General features: G+C 37.3%; 1 protein-coding gene across 1 annotated transcript in view; it reads right to left on the bottom strand.

Moving 5' to 3' along the window:
• Nucleotides 1-18,741, bottom strand: part of PXDN (peroxidasin) — a 94,709-nt gene that overhangs the window by 44,305 nt on the left and 31,663 nt on the right. The window contains exons 4-8 of the mRNA XM_075707551.1: nt 13,494-13,565; nt 6,225-6,296; nt 5,589-5,660; nt 2,731-2,900; nt 1,289-1,406 (exon numbers count right to left, since the gene is read on the bottom strand). Coding sequence (XP_075563666.1) covers nt 1,289-1,406; nt 2,731-2,900; nt 5,589-5,660; nt 6,225-6,296; nt 13,494-13,565 — 504 coding nt within the window. The remainder of the gene's footprint in view (nt 1-1,288; nt 1,407-2,730; nt 2,901-5,588; nt 5,661-6,224; nt 6,297-13,493; nt 13,566-18,741) is intronic.

Genomic DNA, 18,741 nt, shown 5'->3' on the forward strand with positions numbered 1-18,741 from the left:
CTGAATACACGTTTTCTTTGTTTATTACAAAAAGTACATGAGCCAAAGAAAATTTTAATGAAATAATTATACCATCCAAGTTCAAGGCTCTGTTCTTGACATACTCCATAAACATTGTATCCTTCCTGAAAGTAGGGTTCTCACTGACATCAGCACAAAGCTACAGAACCAGGACTCTACAGTGTAACGTCTTATCAACAACTAACAAACTTGCTAATATAAAATGTGAGGGAATGTATTTTCCAGATCAGGTTCTCCATTTGTATGAGAACATTACTAAGCCAAAGTCTGATTAATCTAGTGGCAAACTCACAATTCATGTGTCCGTCGTAAATTCACATCAGTTTAAGGGGGGCGATGTGCTGCCACATGGCTGGTTCAGCCATGCTGTGCCCAGCACTGCTGGAGGGAGCCAGGCACTGGGCAAAGCTTGAGCAGCAGCTCTGCAGTAGGCTGGCCCTTCGGCTGCTGAAAGACACACGTCCTTTATAGGCCCTTCCCTTCATCCCCTAAGCAATGAGGAGAAGCAATGGAGTAGGTTGCCCATAGAGCTTGTGCCACCTCCATCACTGGAGGCTTTTAAGATCCAGCTGGATAAAGTGACCTGGTATGATCCTGCTTTGAGCAGAAGGCTGCACTGGAGACCTCCTGAGATCCCCTCCAACCTGAACTACCCTACAATCCTGTGATATAAGCACCTGCCCGCCCTCCATGTACTGGTCTGGGGAGCCTGGAAATTGATATGTCTCTCATCTCCTGGAATGGAGCTACGCCTTGGACGAAAGCTGCCCTGAGGAGCTGTGGCTCAAGGAAGACCTTCTCTGAAACCTAACTCTTATCCAGCTGGAGTCCTTTAAAAAAGTAGCTTTTGCTCTGCCTAAAAATGTAATGCAAACAGACCTGCACAGAGTATGCAAACACCAGCTAAACCCACAAACTGCACATGCAACATGTCCATATTGTATTGCCTGGTACTTACATATAAATGATTTACAGTTTTACAGGTGTGAGCAACTTTGCAGGTGTAGCTACAGTTGACAATCTTACCAATAATATTATAGTCATAAATTAATATTTTCTAAAGTTATAATCTCTTAAGTGTTTAGAATTACTAGTACAACAGATATAGGCCATTATTACTTCATATATTTCTTTTAATTATGATATGTTTGTGCTGTAACTATTCCATGTATTAACATGTCATGTGTGTGGACATGCACCCAGAAATGTACACACACCCAGACAAACATACTTACATCAAGATTGTCTCTTCCTCTTTTAAACTTACTTGTTTCGAAGCCAGATAATTTCTGGTTTAGGATTGCCTTCAGCTCTGCAAGTGAAGTATACTGTATTCCCTGAGGTAACGTCCACATCCTGAGGCTCTGATGTAATTCTTGGCCTCTCTGTATCAACAATAAAATGTATAAGGAAGTCTTACTTGTTTTAAAACTACTAAAGAATGGTAAATAAAAAATTTTCCATATACCTTGTAGAAAAATATTTTTCACAAAAGTTTTAACTGAAAATATTTATACACTTAATTAGGATTAAACACACTTTTTCCTATGCAAAAGGGACTGCAGGTTTTCTGACCTCCTCCATTGTTCCTTAGGATGGTTAGCAGACTGGAAATGGATTGTGCAATTTTGTATCAGGTTCTAAAGTAGCTGTTTTATTTATTTGAACAGAGGTTCAATTTCCTTATGAAGGAAAAACTTTAAAGCAGCAAGCACAAGTGCCGTTTAAAATAACTTCCTCTAGATTAGTATCAGTGCCTAACCTGCCTCCTACAGAATAATTTGTCCAGCTTGCTTCCTGCAGTTTCCATATTCTGGCTCCTTACATGTGCAGAGAGCTGGTAGGATGCCACGTAAATTATTCTTGCATCAAATCCCCTTTTTACTATCTTTTTCAAGAACCTTGTAGATGCTTACGGTCCTAATTCTCATGATCAGAATTATATCCAACACATAACCAAAAGGACAATTTACTTATTTTATATCTTGGCCTCGTCACATGGCTGGGCAGGCAAATGCCCACACCTTGATGAGAAATCTGCATCTTGATTTTGGAACAGAAGAGTGCCCATGGGGCCAAGCCTTTGCATCCCTAAGCTGAAGGAATACAGATGAACAAAAGGATTATAATAAAAGTGATTATCCATTAATCCTTCAGTGACAGAGGATTTCAGTGCCTGTGCAGGGCACTCCTTATAAGTCTAGCTGAGTAAAAAAGAAATCCAGTGGCCCGACCCCGATTCCAATAATATCAACAAGAGTTTTAACAATAAGGTCTGTGAAATCAGGAGCAATTCTGTACAGCTTCTTTCTTCCCTTTCGCTTGTACAGAAGGGCATAAAGGACAGCAAACAATATTAACACCAAAGACCAGAGCTGATAATCCTTTTATGATCAAAACTGAAACATAAAAAGGAAAAATAAACTCTTTCCGGATAATCACATTTAATTCCTCAATGAGAAATTTCAAACATGGCTATATTTGTGTCCTTAAATATAGGCTGAGGGGTAAAAGCAATCAGTTCTGTCAGAAGCAGACAAAAACTGAGAAGGAACACAGGGAAGTTTCTAGAAATAACCGATATTGCCTAGAGGTGGTTAGGGTTACTGAAGAGAACAGAACAGCAAATTCTAACAGAACAAAACAAAAAAATACAGTTTAGGTACATTTTTACACATTAAAGAATCCAGCAGAAAGTGGCAAACCCACCACAGTTAAGTTCTTCTGGTGTTATCGTGGCCACTGATCTTCCCTGGATCCTTCGTGGATACTCACAGGTAGCTGCTGCTTGAGCATTACCCGACTCTGCATACGTCTTCAACAGCTCCGCCAGCCACAGGATTTCACAGTCACAGTGAAGAGCGTTTGAATCCAAACGCCTGCACAAAACAAGAAGCAGCCACAACACCTGTTAGCAAACTCTGACTATTTTGTTAGGATCAAAATAGTTCTGCAATACCAGCAGTGCCTTCATCTGTGAACACAGACAAAGGGGCAATATGGAATACAGGTAATGGTTACTTGCTTATATGCGTTCTCATAGTCTTTATTACAAAAATGCATATTATTTTTACTGCATGGGTAGGACTGTGTTCGACACAGCAAGCATCTAACCAATGTTTCTTCTTTAACCCCTTTATTCTGTGAATAAATCAGGTTTTATTTAGATGTTATACAAACTTTGCTTAAATAAGGAATTTAGACCATTCTCCCCACATTTTTTCCTGTTTAATACTTATTACTGTAGTAACTTCACAGCTAACCTGGCAGTTTTACAACCTCCCATTTTGCTGATCAGGCAACTGAGACAAAGACCCACAGTTTTATTTAAGCATTAAGCTCTCATTGAGTTCAGTGGGTCAGTAACTTCATAAAACACCTGCCTATTGCAGATAACAAGAAGCCATAAATCCTGTTGACTTTCCTTCCAGTAGTGGAGGGCCCTGTTACTATGTGGAGCACTGCACTTCCTGGTGGAGGGCCCTGTAGGAAAAAAACCATTAAGTACAGAAATCTGTACCATTAAATATACCTATATTTAAATTGGAAATAAAGTTGCATGGCAAAACAACCGCAGTTTGGTATATCTTTGGGAGTCATAAACTTTTTTATCATTTTGTCTTTTAATATTTTTTAACCTCTTGTACAAATGTCCAGATATTTTTCTCTTCCCTGTTCTCCTACGAAAAACAGGCAAGAACAAGCAAAACTATTTTACAAGCTACTGTACAAATGTCTCTCAGTATATCAGATGTTATTGGTAGAATTTAAATCCAGAACATGAAAGTCACAATGTGACCTTTAGGGATAAGCTGTCCCAGGTCAGAAGATAGCAGGTCAGTCTAGCCCACTGTCCTGTTCCACTGATAGCCACTATTAAAACTCCCCTTTACCTAGGTATTATGTGAAGAAGAATCTCTTTCTGTTCGCTTGAACTCCACAGGACTTTAAGGGAGGTAAGAGTGAAGCAGCTACTACAGAACAGGTGGCCCAGAAGGTCAACAGCATCCTGGCTTGTATCAGGAATAGTGTGGCCAGCAGGAGCAGGGAAGTGATTGTCCCCCTCTACTCAGCAGTGGTGAGGCTGCACCTTGAATTCTGTGTCCAGTTTTGGGCCCCTCAATACAAGAAAGACATTGAGGTGCTGGAGCGTGTTCAGAGAAGGGCAATGAAGCTGGTGAAGGGTCTGGAGCACAGGCCTTATGAGGAGTGGCTGAGGGAACTGGGGTTGTTTAGCCTGGAGAAGAGGAGGCTGAGGGGAGACCTTATCGCTCTCTACAACTACCTGAAAGGAGGTTGTAGCGAGGTGGGTGTTGGTCTCTTCTCCCATGTAGTTAGCGATAGGACAAGAGGAAACGGCCTTGAGCTGTGTCAGGGGAGGTTTAGATTGGATATTAGGGAAAAGTTCTTCATGGAAAGTGTAGTCAAGCATTGGAACAGGCTGCCCAGAGAGGTGGTGGAGTCACCGTCCCTGGAGGTGTTCAAAAAATGGGTAGACGTGGCAGTTTGGGACATGGTTTAGTGGGCATGGTGGTGTTGGGTTGACAGTCGGACTGATGATCTTAGAGATCTTTTCCAACCTTAATGATTCTATGCTAGTTTTACTTTCATTAAAAAATAATCCAGCCACCAAGCCAGGAAACATGAAAGTAATTATCACTCTCTCCTTAACTGGTTTACTGGTGGACTTGGTAGTGTTACATTAATGGTTGGACTTGATAATCTTACACATCTTTTCCAACCTAAACGATTCTATGAAATCTATGAACATGTATTCATCATCAAAATCTACTTTATTCTGCCTTTTGCCCACAGTTAAAGGTATGGTTTCACAACTGCCCTAAACCAGCAATGCTGCAGGACCATCTTCCTGTTATGCCCCTTGCGATCTCTGTTCCCAGTAGACCTGGTGGTGTGACTCGCTGCACAGCACACCCTCAGCAGTCCTCCCAGAAAGGGGGGTATACATGCATGACTGCCTTGCTCAAAACGGCACTCTTGGATAATTTAAAGAATGTTTATCCTAGATCAGTGAAGATCCAAATTGAGGAATAGAAAACCCTCTGAAAGTTACCTTACTATGGTACACTTATTGAGTTCAAGTTTTCAATTGCTACTGAGGGACTAACGTCTAATTTTCCATGTTTTTATCATCCGATAAGGACAAGTAAAACAATTGAAAGAAAATACCCCAAAAATCAAATTTTAAAAGAGATCATAGAAGGATCACCCAGTAAGACATAGACAAGAGGGGGGAAAAAAAACCCAAAACCAAAAGAAACTAAAGAAGGATCCCTGTATATTATTTAGTCTACAAAACAAGACTATATGATTACAAATAATTCCAAGACAGGAAACAAGCGAAAGTCACTAAAGACAATAGGACATGAAGCAATGGTCTCAGTCTATGTACATAAACAACTAGAGCACAACTTCAGAAAAATTATTTAATATTTAAAACAATTACACACTGAAAGGCATTTGCAAGGAAGATAAACATTGCAAGAGGAGATACAGTATAATTAGATTATTTAAACTTTAGTTCAATAATAATTCAATTTACTTACAGTCTCTTCATAGATTCTAAGTGACTAAATGTTCCAGGAATCAAATGAGCTATTCTGTTGTTATGCAAAAATCTGTTAAAAAGCACAGAAATATGCATGTAATAATTCAGATTTTGAGATGTATTCATTTCATTTACATTCTTCTGAAAGTCCTTCAAGAGAAAGTAATTTTACAAAATAAAAAAACACTGAACCTTTTTCAGCAATTCATTGGCCTCCAAGGTGTATTTGGTGCGTCCATATGGGGGGAAAAAAGCCATAAAAAGACAAAGTAACCAAAAGGAAGGGAGTTCATAAGAATTCAAATGAGAAACACAAAAAAAAAGTCATAATATAAATCTTCTACTTCTTCATTCATAACATTTATTTTAGGCCAAACACTGATCACAGCTCTTTGGGAAATAGTTTTGCAGTAAAAAAAATATACCACAGGCAATGCTCACTTCTGCATGCCTCTTAAGGTCAGCCTGACCAGTGTTCTTGGCAAAGACTATGCAGTAGTTACAATAAAAAATTAGATTAAAAATAATCTATGGGAATGATAAAAATACTATTTTCCAGTGTCAAATATTTGATTTAATTCAAACAAAGAAGCAAGCTGACTTCTGAATCTTACCCCAAGAAAAACAAACTTACAGTCTTTCAAGTTTTGGAAGATGGGTAAAGGACTCAGGTTCCAATGTTTCTATTTGATTAAAGTGCAGATACCTGAAAATATGTTAAACAGAAGAAAAATACTGAAACAGTTTTCTTAATGAAGCTGAAATATTATAAAGCGTTTGTTAGTGTTTATGCACTATTTACACATCTAAATGGTGATAGTGATGTAGTGGCTCAACTTTCTTCTGTTATTATCCGAATCCTGTACTTGAATCTGAGAAATACAAGGCATGACAAACAAGAAGCGTTTGCAGACCACTATATAGTGTGTATGTCTGTGTCTATGTCTGTGTGTCTGTACATATATGTGCAAAAAAAAGTTGTTTGAAAACAATTACTTTGGAGATTTGGGAGATATTACTTTGAACACTCTTTTGCCAAATCTAATTTTCATTAGTATGCATACTTGAATATATATATATGGAAAAAAGAAAATTATCATTTTTTATAGGAAAATTTTGCAGGTTATTTAGAAAACATCTACAGTTTCCAACAGAATAACATTTTTAGTGGGTAACTGTTTTCATTGTTATCACATTGAGTGAAAATTTCAAAAGATGCTGAGAAGTAACCTGCTCTAGTCCATGAATGCTGGCATTTAAAGCTATGAACACTCTCAAAAGCCAAACAAATTTGTAATAGGAAAACAAGTTTGATCAAATTGCTTTTAGACAAAGGGCTTCCCAACAACGGGTGTACAATTAATCACCACAGCCACAAATATTACACAGCTGTTAATCCTGTAAAACTGAAGTGTAACGCAACAAGCTAATTAACTAGATTATTAATCTGTAACTGCTGTGAAAATGGACTGCAAAGGCAGGATCATTCCAGTCTTGACTATGTTGTGGAGGTACTCCATAACCTTGCAGGTGAGAAAACAAGAAGTAATTGATAAGACTTGCACAAGGAACTGTGAAAATGATTTGTAGACTTTGGATCCTGATTATATCTAAATGGATCCAAACCTCCTAAAGTTTTCTATTTGTCCTCTGACAAACTCAGGAACATCTGGAGAATGTGCACATATAGAAATCACTGTGGGCTGAAGAACGAAAAAGCCCATCATTTAAAAACAAAGAAAAAAATCTCAGACCCCAAAATTTCCTGAAAAATCAGTCCTTCAGCATGAAAAGTAAAAGGACATGGGAACTCCCTTGTGCTGAAACACCGCACATGCTCTACTCCCTGACCTGAGCTGAATGGTCGCCGCAGAGAGAGGAAAATGGGAAGAAGCGGCAATTACAGCAGAGTCATTGCAGCGAGCCCTGGAAGGCGCGTGCAGCGGGGAAGCCAGGCACGTGCCTGGCAGTCTCCCAGATCCCCTGCCAGCAGCAGCACGGTCCCAGCGCGAGCCAGCGAGTGATGCCAGGGAGCAATGAATGGGGACCACAGAAAAAGCCAATAAATCAGCACGGATGTGATCAGGCACATCGGAGTGTCAAGTCTGCTTACTGCCAGTGCAAGGCATGGCCAGAAATTGTAGTGAGCATAGAGTACGATCCTGTTTGCATAAGGAAACGAGAAGTGCACAATCATGCTGTGCCTGCCAGTCTTCATCTCCCTTTTGAAAATACAGGCCAATTTCGTCTAAATTAAAAAGACAGACATCTCAAAGGCAGATACTTCCTGCAAGGTTCATTTGAATCACCAGCGGACAGAAGAGAGACCTCAGTCAGGTCCAGCCCTGAGGAAGGACCAGCAGGACTGGGCCAGCATCTGCCCTGCAGGCATGGCCCAGCCATGAGGTGGGCAGGCACAGCTCGCCAGGAGCCAGGGCTCTGCTTGCCCACCTCGCCAGCATCAGCAGCAACTGGGAAGGGGCAAGGCAAGCTGGGGATTCCTGCAGTGAAAGAGGACGAAGGGAAAAAACAGACACAACTATAGGGTTTGTTACTTCTTCTGAAGCAGCTTTGATTTTGGAAAAAATTGCGTATGCTACTTTTTGTGCAGCCAACGGGGACTTTTTCCTTTTTAACTTTGTTAATTCTACTTGCATTTTTATGATTCATGAGCACCTTGCAAACGTATCTCCTTATCGTCCCAATAAATTAATCTCTTGTACTTCTTTGGCATTCACAAGGCAAGATTTGTAGGTACAAGTAATACCTCCTAGCAGAACAACAAATAATGTTGGTAAAAGCAGGCACATTGAGGCACACAACCCCCTCTTCAGGTCCATGGATCAGAGGCGAGATTAGCAAAGAGAGAAAAAGAAAGGACGCCTCTCTCAGATGGTTTAAGTGATGTATATGTCACTAAACTCAAAGCAACAGCTCATAACTGCTGTTCAGTAATCAAGACTAGTGTAACTGCAGATGTAAAGAATACTTTATGTGCCTGAAAACTGATCTTGTTTCTCCACCCAAATTAATCAGTCTAATCAAAACAATACTTCTGTTATAAACCTTGCCTTGATTACAACCACAAATCATCACAGATACAACTACAATAATTCAGGCACTGAAGCACATTATAATAGTTAACTTTACATCATCAGAAATCATGCTGCCTAAATTAGCTCAAAAAATCAAATGGTGAAGTCCAACTGGAAAATACTCTTAACTGCTTCATATGGCAAGTTAGTTGGGTTTTGCAGGTCTTTAAATTATGACCTAAAAAAAGTCCTGACCAACTTGTCAAGCAATTTATGAGCAGAACAAGGTGTTAAATATGTGGACAAAGTAATTAGCAACAACTGTAATTCTAAACAAATAGATGCAGAAACCAATTTGCATTGTAATTCTACAATAAAAAGAATAAAAAAATCCTTGGCTTTATGACCTACACTTTAATCACGTTTTATCACTTAGGTTTATCACTTACATTCTTTTCTTCTATGTGCCACATTAATGCTTTTTTAAAGGATGTTTAATATTTTAATTAACATGACAATTTCTTGGACTGGAAATTCACTTTAAAGGTAATCATATTCAGGAAATATTCTCACACTGACATGTCTTTATAGATATCTTTTATGTTCAGAGTGTAAAACACTTAAAAATAGTAGCATGATGTAATGAATTTGATATTAAAATGGCTTTCATAATGGAAATTTAAAGAAAAAGCATGCAAGAGTGATTTTTAAATACCCCTGTGTCTTCCTTTTTTAATTCTGAATTCACTATCAAGGATAAAACAGAAGGAAAGGAAATACTTAAAGGAAAAAAAAAGTCCAAATCAAACATACCTAAAGGAAGACAAAGATTTGATCAAATAAGCATGGTACAGATTTTCTCTTTGTTATTATTAATCTTGGAGGATGAACATTTACAGTAAAACTCAGTCCCAGTGGCATTTTTCACAGCACTAAATTAAGGTGTATATATTCTGTAGCATAATATTTTTGTAGAGGGTTGCTTTTATCATATATGCCAATTGTTCATTTGTAAAAGTATCTCCACATCTTTGTGGAAGTACTTAAAATCCATTAGTTGAGTATAACCTATGTTCTCAATATCTAAATAGCATGTTTGCCATTTTGATTATTTGAAAGAGAATGAACAAAAATATTTTTCCCACATTTATCAGTTTTCCCTGCCCAGGGGTATGGCAAGAAGTTAACAGGCTTAAACCACAAGGAAAGAGATTTAAACAAGATGTTACAGCAACAACGTAAAATACTGGAACAGGACACTTAAGGTGATTATGGAATCCTCTCTTTAAAGACTTTTAAAATAAGGCTAGATAAATATCTGCTTCTAGCCATCTAGGTTTGATGTACCTAGCTGATCTTATTTTAGAATAATAAGGATGTGCTTCTCAAGGTCCCTTTCATACCTTTTGGGTTTGTTTGTTTGTTTATTAATTAATTCTCTTTCATTATTCCTTACCATAGGTATTTTTAGCAGCAATGAGACTTTAGTCAGGCTCCACTGTGTTATATGTGCATAACCGCTCGCATACAGTTACGCAAAAACCAGGAACCCTTTGTAATATAAAAATTAAAAAAAAATTCATAGCAACATTTCAAAGCTACTGAAAATTAAATTGAGGGAAATAAAATTAATATAATAAGCTGCATCATATATGTAAGATAATGTTTTTATGTATTAATTTCCCCCAAAATATGTACATGTGTACACAAACTACGGCATAACTCTAATAACAGCTTATAAAGAGCAAAATGTTAATATGAAAGTTAAAAGAAAAGCATAATTAGCATTCCACTAAGATCAGGTAAACAGACTTAAATAATTCCATTAGTATTTGGGGATCCCACTAGTTAAGGACTGCAGAGAGCACTTTTTGTCCCTGATACATATAGCTCTTAAGCTGAGATCTCAGAAAATATAGTAGGCAATTGGAAGAAAAGCAACGTACACACATCTGGAAATAAACTGCATTTAGAGCTAGATCTTGGGATCCAGATACAGCAAACTTGTGACCTCCCAAGCCAGGTAGTTGTGATATTTCAGGTGGGATTCAGTTGTCTAAGCACAGGCATATAGAGGCATACAGTGGTTGTCTAAGCGCAAGCACAGAGAGGCAGCTTTTGTTGCCTTTTGGTGCTCTATCTGCCTTCCGCCTGTTGCTCCAAAACAATGCAAGTTTCCTACAGCTTTGTGTTGCATTTGCCAGACCCAAACATATGTCTTGCAGATTTAACAGGGTCTAAACTGGTACTAAGCAGCCACTTTTCATCATCTGACTTTGTCCCTTCATGCCCTGCCATGACTGAAGAGTTAGGTGACGAAATATGTATGGCTCAGCGTGTTCAAGCATCTAAAACTGCCAATTTTTTTCAGAATTTACTCTAGCACAAGCAAGTTTCAAGATCTGATTCAAAGATCTTATTCCCTTGGCAGAAATTTCCGAAGAAAAAGACATTTCTACTACATCAGCAGCTAAGAATTCTGCTGTGGAGGTTTAAGAAGGACCCTGCCAGCCACAGTAAATACCGGGTTTTTTCTTCCCTTATACATGCAACAGGCCTCCTAAATCAAACTGTATTTACAGTTTCTCCCAAAGAACAACAACAACAACAAAAACGCCAACAACACAGAAAAGTGTTTGCTTTGCTGTTCAGTTTTTTTTAAAAAAAGCAACTATCAGTTTCATTCTGCTTCATTGGAGTAGAAGAAATTACTGTGAAGCAAGTCTTTCGCTGAGATGTGAATCACAGCATCTACTTCTGAGAACTCTCATGAGCACTGAGAAGAGCATTTGGCTAAGTCAACACATCGAGAAGCAAAATGTGTTTGATAACTTGAGGCCATAACAGCCCCAAATGCAGAAACATTGACTGAGTAGCTGATACAGTCCCAAACTGAAATTAGAGGACTTGGGAACTTGTTCACAAAGACTAACTTTTGTCTTGTGAACACAGACTTTCTCCAAAGATAATGTGATAAAACAGACCCTGTAGAGTCAGAATCTATTTTTATGCTAAAGATACATAAATGACAAATCTCTCATAAACTACAAATCTCAATGAATACCCTCCAATAAGTTTACTTCCAGGCCTGCCACTGGCTTCCTGTGCTCCTATTTTCCTATCTGGCCAGCTTTCTTTTTAAGATATGCCCAGGAGAAGGGCTTTAAACGAAGTGAGCTTTCTGATGTGCACCCAGCAGGGCAGCAACCCTCCCCGACAGATCGCCAGACCTGCCATGGGTGCTGCTTGCGTCAACTGATGCCATGACACAAGGGCAGTCACTGAGCAGTGACTCTGCCAGGCTCTGTTTCTGTACTTCCCAGCTAGAGATGAGATTCCAACCTTGTTTAAAACTTAATTTTATACAGAATAATCTGGATGTCTCAAGTAAGAGCTTAAGCTGATACAGTGTGATATCACTGCGGGCACAGAGACTTGACTGCAACCCAGTGGAAAAGTACATTCAGAAGGTGTTAACATTCCAAAGTGATTTATGGTTTTCAGTCATGACATAGATCAACAGCAAATAGGGCAAAAGAAAAAAGGACAACTGTTGCCACTTTCAGCATATCAGGCTTGTGGCATGTGGAAGAATATTATTTTGGAAGAATTAGTAATTCGATAAATGGGCCTCAATGTTTAAAGTTCTACACAGGAAATAAGAAATGCTATTAGCATGCAAGTAAGCCCTACCAGTTGCTGTCAATATGCTGCAGTAATCATTTCTAGAGCAGGAGGAAGAGGGAGAGAAAGGCATTAAGGAAACAAATGACATTTATACATGTTTTGTAATTATCACTTTTGTTTTGTATAGAAGCTCTTCCTTCAAAACACATCTGTTGCCCTCTAAAATGAGCTTGTATGATTTTGTACCCATCTGAAGTGTCATTTTATTTCAGATACACACTGTGTCCACTAATATCCACTAGAGTTTTATAACAACAAGGAAACTGGTATATATCATAGAAAATTTGTAATACACTTGTAACTGTCATGAGTCAAAATTTATGCTGGTCCTAGAAGAAAGATGTTCAGCCCCCAAAATTTATATGCTACAAAACTCATTGGTCTAGTACTGTTATTTGGCAGTCAAACTGTGAAGTAGCTATGCATTTAAAGCTCTTTCTGTTTTTCTGAACCTTACCACAATGAATGTATAGCAATGCTTTCTGATTATAAAACAAAATATAGTTAAACTTAATGGAATCAATACAATCAGGTTTTTTCATGCTAATGACTGGATTTTTCAGTCTTTTTCAACAGAAATAGTTCTTCAGCCATTAGACAGGAAAAGGAGTATGATTTTAGTCAATCCTTCTAGAAGACATTACTGAAACATCTACATTACAAACAATCAACTTTCTTTTTAAACATCTGTACATGGCAATGATTAACATGTATCAGTAATAGTAAGGTCGTCTTGTTTTAAAATATAACAAAACTGGGTTAAACTTCAAAAGACTAATTCAGCTTTAGTTATGCTGGCATAAAACAAAGTAACTGCTGCAGTCAAAGTAATTGCAATGTTATAAAACCTACAGAAATGAAATCAGAATCTCTCACTATGCAATACACATTAGTTTTCAACTTTTTCCACAATAATGCTTCTTCTTCATCAAAGCTGTATAACAATGCATCCGGACACTCGGAATGCAGATCACAAATAAAAGACAAACATAGAAATGAGGAATTTGACACAGAGAGCGATTTTGTTTTTCCACATGCAAATGATTACAGGGCTCTCTGCCTAACAACCCAGGGAGTGCAGACATGCAGAGCATGCAGGCAGGATGTACGGATCAAGGCGTGCACTTTTCCTCTGCAGGGGAACCATGGAGATGACAGCACAGAAGAGAAAAGGCACTTACAGTTGTTCTAGAGAGGCAAGTCCTTTAAATGCTTGCCTGTCAATTGACTGGATTTCATTCTTGTACAAATAGCTGAAACAAGAAACAATCAGTAATATTAGTACGCAAACAAGAGCTACATGAAGGTGGAAAAGAAGAATTAAGTTGACACATGAAGACAGTTTTTCAACTACATATTAGAAAAAAATACAAAACAAAAATTAAACACATACACATAAAAATACTTTGTCATTGAGATTTCATCCCAAATGTTTGCCAGGAAAGACAAAAGTCTGGGGCCTTGTAGGCCCTGAGGCTGTCAGCCAGATGGTTTGGGCTGCCCAGCACTCACTATTATTACTTACTGTTTCTTTGGCCCTCAGTTTCTTGACGGGCTTGCCAAAAGCCAAAATAAATTTAACTTAATGGGACAGAATTGCATCAGAAGTGCCTTTACCAGAACACACCAGGGATGCCATTGGCCTCTTACTTTCTTTAAAATATCTCATCTGGATACTGGCACAAATATTCTAATTATGATGGAATTAGTCTTTTTACTGGACTTGGAGAACAAACAGTGAGAATTTCTGTAACTCCGCCTGTTTCACCTTTTTTACAAAAAAATACAAGTTAGAATATTGGTGTTGTGTCCATAAAACAGCATTGTATATTTGTTTTATCACTGTGTAGAAGATGGACATTAGGTCCCCATTGATACTCTGTACTATAAACAAAATAAACATATGCAGAATACCAGTATGTTCATGTGTGCTGTCTATACCTTTTCTACACAATAAAAATAAATCAGGATGGATCAGTGTATGTGCTCACGTTCATCATGCTTTTAACAGTAAGGATGGTTTAGTGAGACGGTGCTGGAGAAAAATCACACAGTTTAGCTTATGACTGCAGTTTCTGCATGGAGGCAGTAAATGAAAATACTGTTGGGGTTCAGTGTCAGTCGCTCCCTTTGTGTGTTCAGTTAGGAACAGGTTCGCAGTAAGAACTTTCTCACAATTATTTGATGAATTGTTTGAAACTCGGTTAATCAGGCATGGATTTCTGTGAGAAAGGGATGAAGAGACTTTGGACCACAAATGGCTTCATTAGTAGGCATTTTATTAGTAGTGGTTTTGGCTTTTGTATTATTACAGTTTTCAGTAACTTACTGGAAACATTGCAGACGTCTTTTGATGCAACAGATAAAATACTCTGCTGGAGTCGGTGGCAGTTTTTACACTGACTTGACAAAGGGCAACATTTCACAATAGGCCCTAATACGGAAAAAAGTTATAGACATTTGATGTTCACCTCATTACAACTTTGGGGGACAATATGGAGTAGTACCTTTCCCTTGAGTCTAAATTTAGTTTTCCAATGCATTGCTTGCTGAGATTCCAAAACATCAATGTATAGAGACTCATGTGTACTTAAGTAACACAGACATTAATCTGAACAAAAAACAGAGTTCCTCCAATAACAGAATAATTAATAAGCAAAAATTTGCGAGATTTTTTAAATGCTCAAAATACTGAAAAAATTAAACTGGAAAAAAATTACTGTAATGTGATGTGACTGTAAAAACTTTTAAAATAATTTAGAAGAGAGAGAATAGGTGTATTACACTTATTTTGGATGTGGAATTGTTTTTTATTCTATTTGCAAAAAATATCATTTCATGGGTATTCAATTATTTGTTTTGACTCAGATTCATCAATTCATTTGAGGATCACAGTCATTAAAATTTTGTCTCTCTCTAATTTTCCTCTCTGTATGAGATTAAATTCCTATCTTATTTTCCAGTGAGAATTTTAAATGCACCATTTCTTCTCATTCCTTAGAAAATTTCAAAGACTGAACAGCCAAAGTGGTATTTACCTTTCTTAATACACTCCACTTGGCAGTTTGGAAATTCCTCTTATTCCTCTGAGTGCTACACTTCTGATCAGACCAGTGAACCAGAGTGGGCTAAGATGCTTTTAATAACTGACCTCTGTTCAGTATCTCTTGTGGATATTTGAAGAATTTTATTTTAAAAGTTTGAAGTAATCCAATTTAAAAAAAAAGTTTTACCAGAATCACTGACGTAACTCTTATTTACTTTCTGCAGGCAAAGCAAGGCAGAGTGAAGAACAAGGTGGGTTAGAGGAAGACCCTAATAATGACTTTGGAGTTTTGCAGACCTTTATCACCATACTGCAGGGAAGGGAGTAGCCTTTCACATCCACTTTTGTAGCTCTTGCCAAGCCGCTCTGGTAGGACTTTATTTGGGATTCAACTTTAAACGACGATGTTTTTTCCATGTTGACCAGATAACCCTCAAGCTGCAGGACACACTGACCTCAGTCCGTAATGCCCCCCTCCACAGAGAAACCCCAGCAACCCAAGGCTACAAAAACATATGTCCTATGACAGATGTGTTAACCACACTTTCATTTAGTTGTGTAGAAGTTTCCTTGAGTATATTAACAGAAAGATTAAAAAAATGTATTTGCCTAATGAAGAGAGAGATAACAGAATACAAAATACAACTAAGTAGCACTCACAAAAAATATTTATGTCTTTCTAAAATGCTACTATGCCTAACAAGTGAAACTTTGCAAACACTGCACTAAAAAAAAATCTCAACATTTATCCCGGTCACATGAGCAGAAAACTGATATAATTAGGAACAAAGTAATTTATCATTTGATTTACCTGAGAGCTCTATTACACAACTGAACCATTAGACTTTTTCAAAGGATGAATAAACAGTGGATTAAGATGACAAGGGATACATTCTGTTACGACATTAAATTATTTTCTGGCAATTACTACTAACTGTTTTCAGAAGAGTTTAAAAAAAAAAACTCTTTCCAGAAATGCAAGCACTCTTTCCGGAAATGCAGGCAAGGCTGGCAGAGGCCAGAGGTACCGGTCATACACTTGGGAAATGAACAAAAAAAACAGGTAACCAGTTATCAGAAAATCACAAAAAAGTAGTTTTAATTAACAAGTTTGATAGTTCCCCTATGAGGATAATTTTTGGTTTTTATGGACTTTATTACAAGTCACGTGATTTAAGGAAAGCAAGATCCAGATATATCTATTTGGAACAAGAGAAAAAAAAATGTTCAAAGTAATGGCAGTATCAGGCAGTGTAGAGTAAAACCTGTCAAGTAAACAAATACAGCAAACACAGATTTATATAGAAACATAAAAGACACAGGTGGTGGAATCAGCAACACGAATTGCAAAGAAATGAGATCTAGAATCACAGGAGGTATTCAAAAGAAAAAGTAACATGACCATGACAGCAACGGTGGCAGAAGACACGGAAGGAAACGTGACCTAATCCCATTTCTGGAAAGGTGAGGTGAGCAGCTCCGCACTTTGGCAAACCTACAACATACCTTCTACCACTTTCACCAAATGCAAAACAAATCTTGCATGTTCCCTTTTAGTATTTCCAGAACTGATACATTTCATACAGTGTTAATTTCCATTTATCATTTGCTTATTGCACTCTTGCCATGTCTGATTCCTCACGTCTCCATTTCTTACTAAGTGAACATGTCTCGGTGTTGTTGCCAAAGTAATTTTCATTCTCCATTTTTATTTCCTTCACTTCCTTCACACTGGCTTCTAGTTTACTGCTCTGTAAATATCAAGCACCTTCTCTTTATATGGAAAGCTCTTTGTAATCGCTAATCTGTATTTTATATTTTTCCATATCTCCTCCCAATATTCTTTCTTTTTATCTTAACCTCATTTTTTCCACTGCTGATTCCAAATCTTCTAATATCCTACGTGTTAAAGCTGCAGTATGTCTCTACCTTCAGTTCCCAGTTATCTTCTGTCTTGGAGAATAAAGTGTTGACTTTCAGGATCAGGAAGGATTATCCTACCAAGTTTCCACAAATCTGCCTGCATCTATATTATAAGGTTGGGAAGCTTTTCTTTCTCATCTTTCTGTACTGCCACCTCTAGTCAGTAAACTGAACTCACAGGAAGTCAATTAAATATATTCAGTGTACCATATACAGTACATGTATCAGGAGCACCAAATTACAAACAAGTTACCAATTATTTTGCTCATATGAAGACAACTTTTAAAGTTTATTTTAGACAGGACTGTTTAGATTATCCCTTGCATAAGGGGGAACATAAGACCAAAATAGTCATACCGAATCACTGAAGTGCAGAAAGGAACTGTGTTATGGATGGAGTCCAAGCTACTAATGACTTTTTTATCTTTATTAAAGACCCATATTGCCAACACTAAGGTATATGAAATAAGACAGACAGACAGAAAGGCAGAAAGGCAGAAAGAAAAAGTATCCTCTTGGTTTCACAGCAAAACAGTGAAACCATGACACCTATTTCTAAATGACATCTATTTCTTTCCAACTTTTAGTATATGAATGCAAAGACAAATTATTACCACAAACAGCACAGCAAGATCACACAAAACTGCTTATAGAACTGTCAAAATTTCAATTACATAAAGAACAAGAAAACAAATACTCCTAAAAATTAAGATTCAAAAACCATATGTGCATACTTTTCTTTTTATAATGTAAGGACCAACTTTTACAATGATGAATATTTTTAATGTGCAGAAAATTGAGAAAATACTCTGTCAAAAATTGTTCTCCAGACGACAATTCTGAAAACATATATACCTCATAAAACTCTAAGCTCAATTTCAGAAACAGTACAAAGAAGCATTTGAAAATTCCAGGGATTCTTTGAGACTTGCTGGACACAGTTTTGTCTACAAGACCAAAAACTGCAGCAGAGATACAGGAATGGCCCTTGACATCTATCTCAGACACAGGCGTTGGGTTTTTTAAAATACTGTATTAATGGTTGGACTGGATGATCTTAAAGGTCTTTTCCAACCTAAACAATTCTGTGATTCTATGTTTTATACTTACATATTTTATATATAACTATATATTTACAAGTATTTTTATACACACTTATATAATTATATTTACTAATAGTTATATATTTTATATACTTATATTTCACTAAATCAAAGCCACAGAGAAATGACAGATCTAAAATTACTCAGTGAATTATAAATTTTCAGAACCATCTGCAATCCAGTACTTTGGTTCTCATAAGAACACAAATAACATCATGGACTAATGATCTCATTTTATGAAATACAACAATACAAGTTAGGTTTACAAATATCCATAGGATCAGGCCATTCAAAGGCTCAAATATGCCAGATGATTTGGCTGTGTAATATTAAATTCTGAACAGTATTTTTGACTTT

Source organism: Pelecanus crispus, chromosome 3 (assembly GCF_030463565.1).
Source record: "Pelecanus crispus isolate bPelCri1 chromosome 3, bPelCri1.pri, whole genome shotgun sequence".
NCBI lineage: Eukaryota > Metazoa > Chordata > Aves > Pelecaniformes > Pelecanidae > Pelecanus > Pelecanus crispus.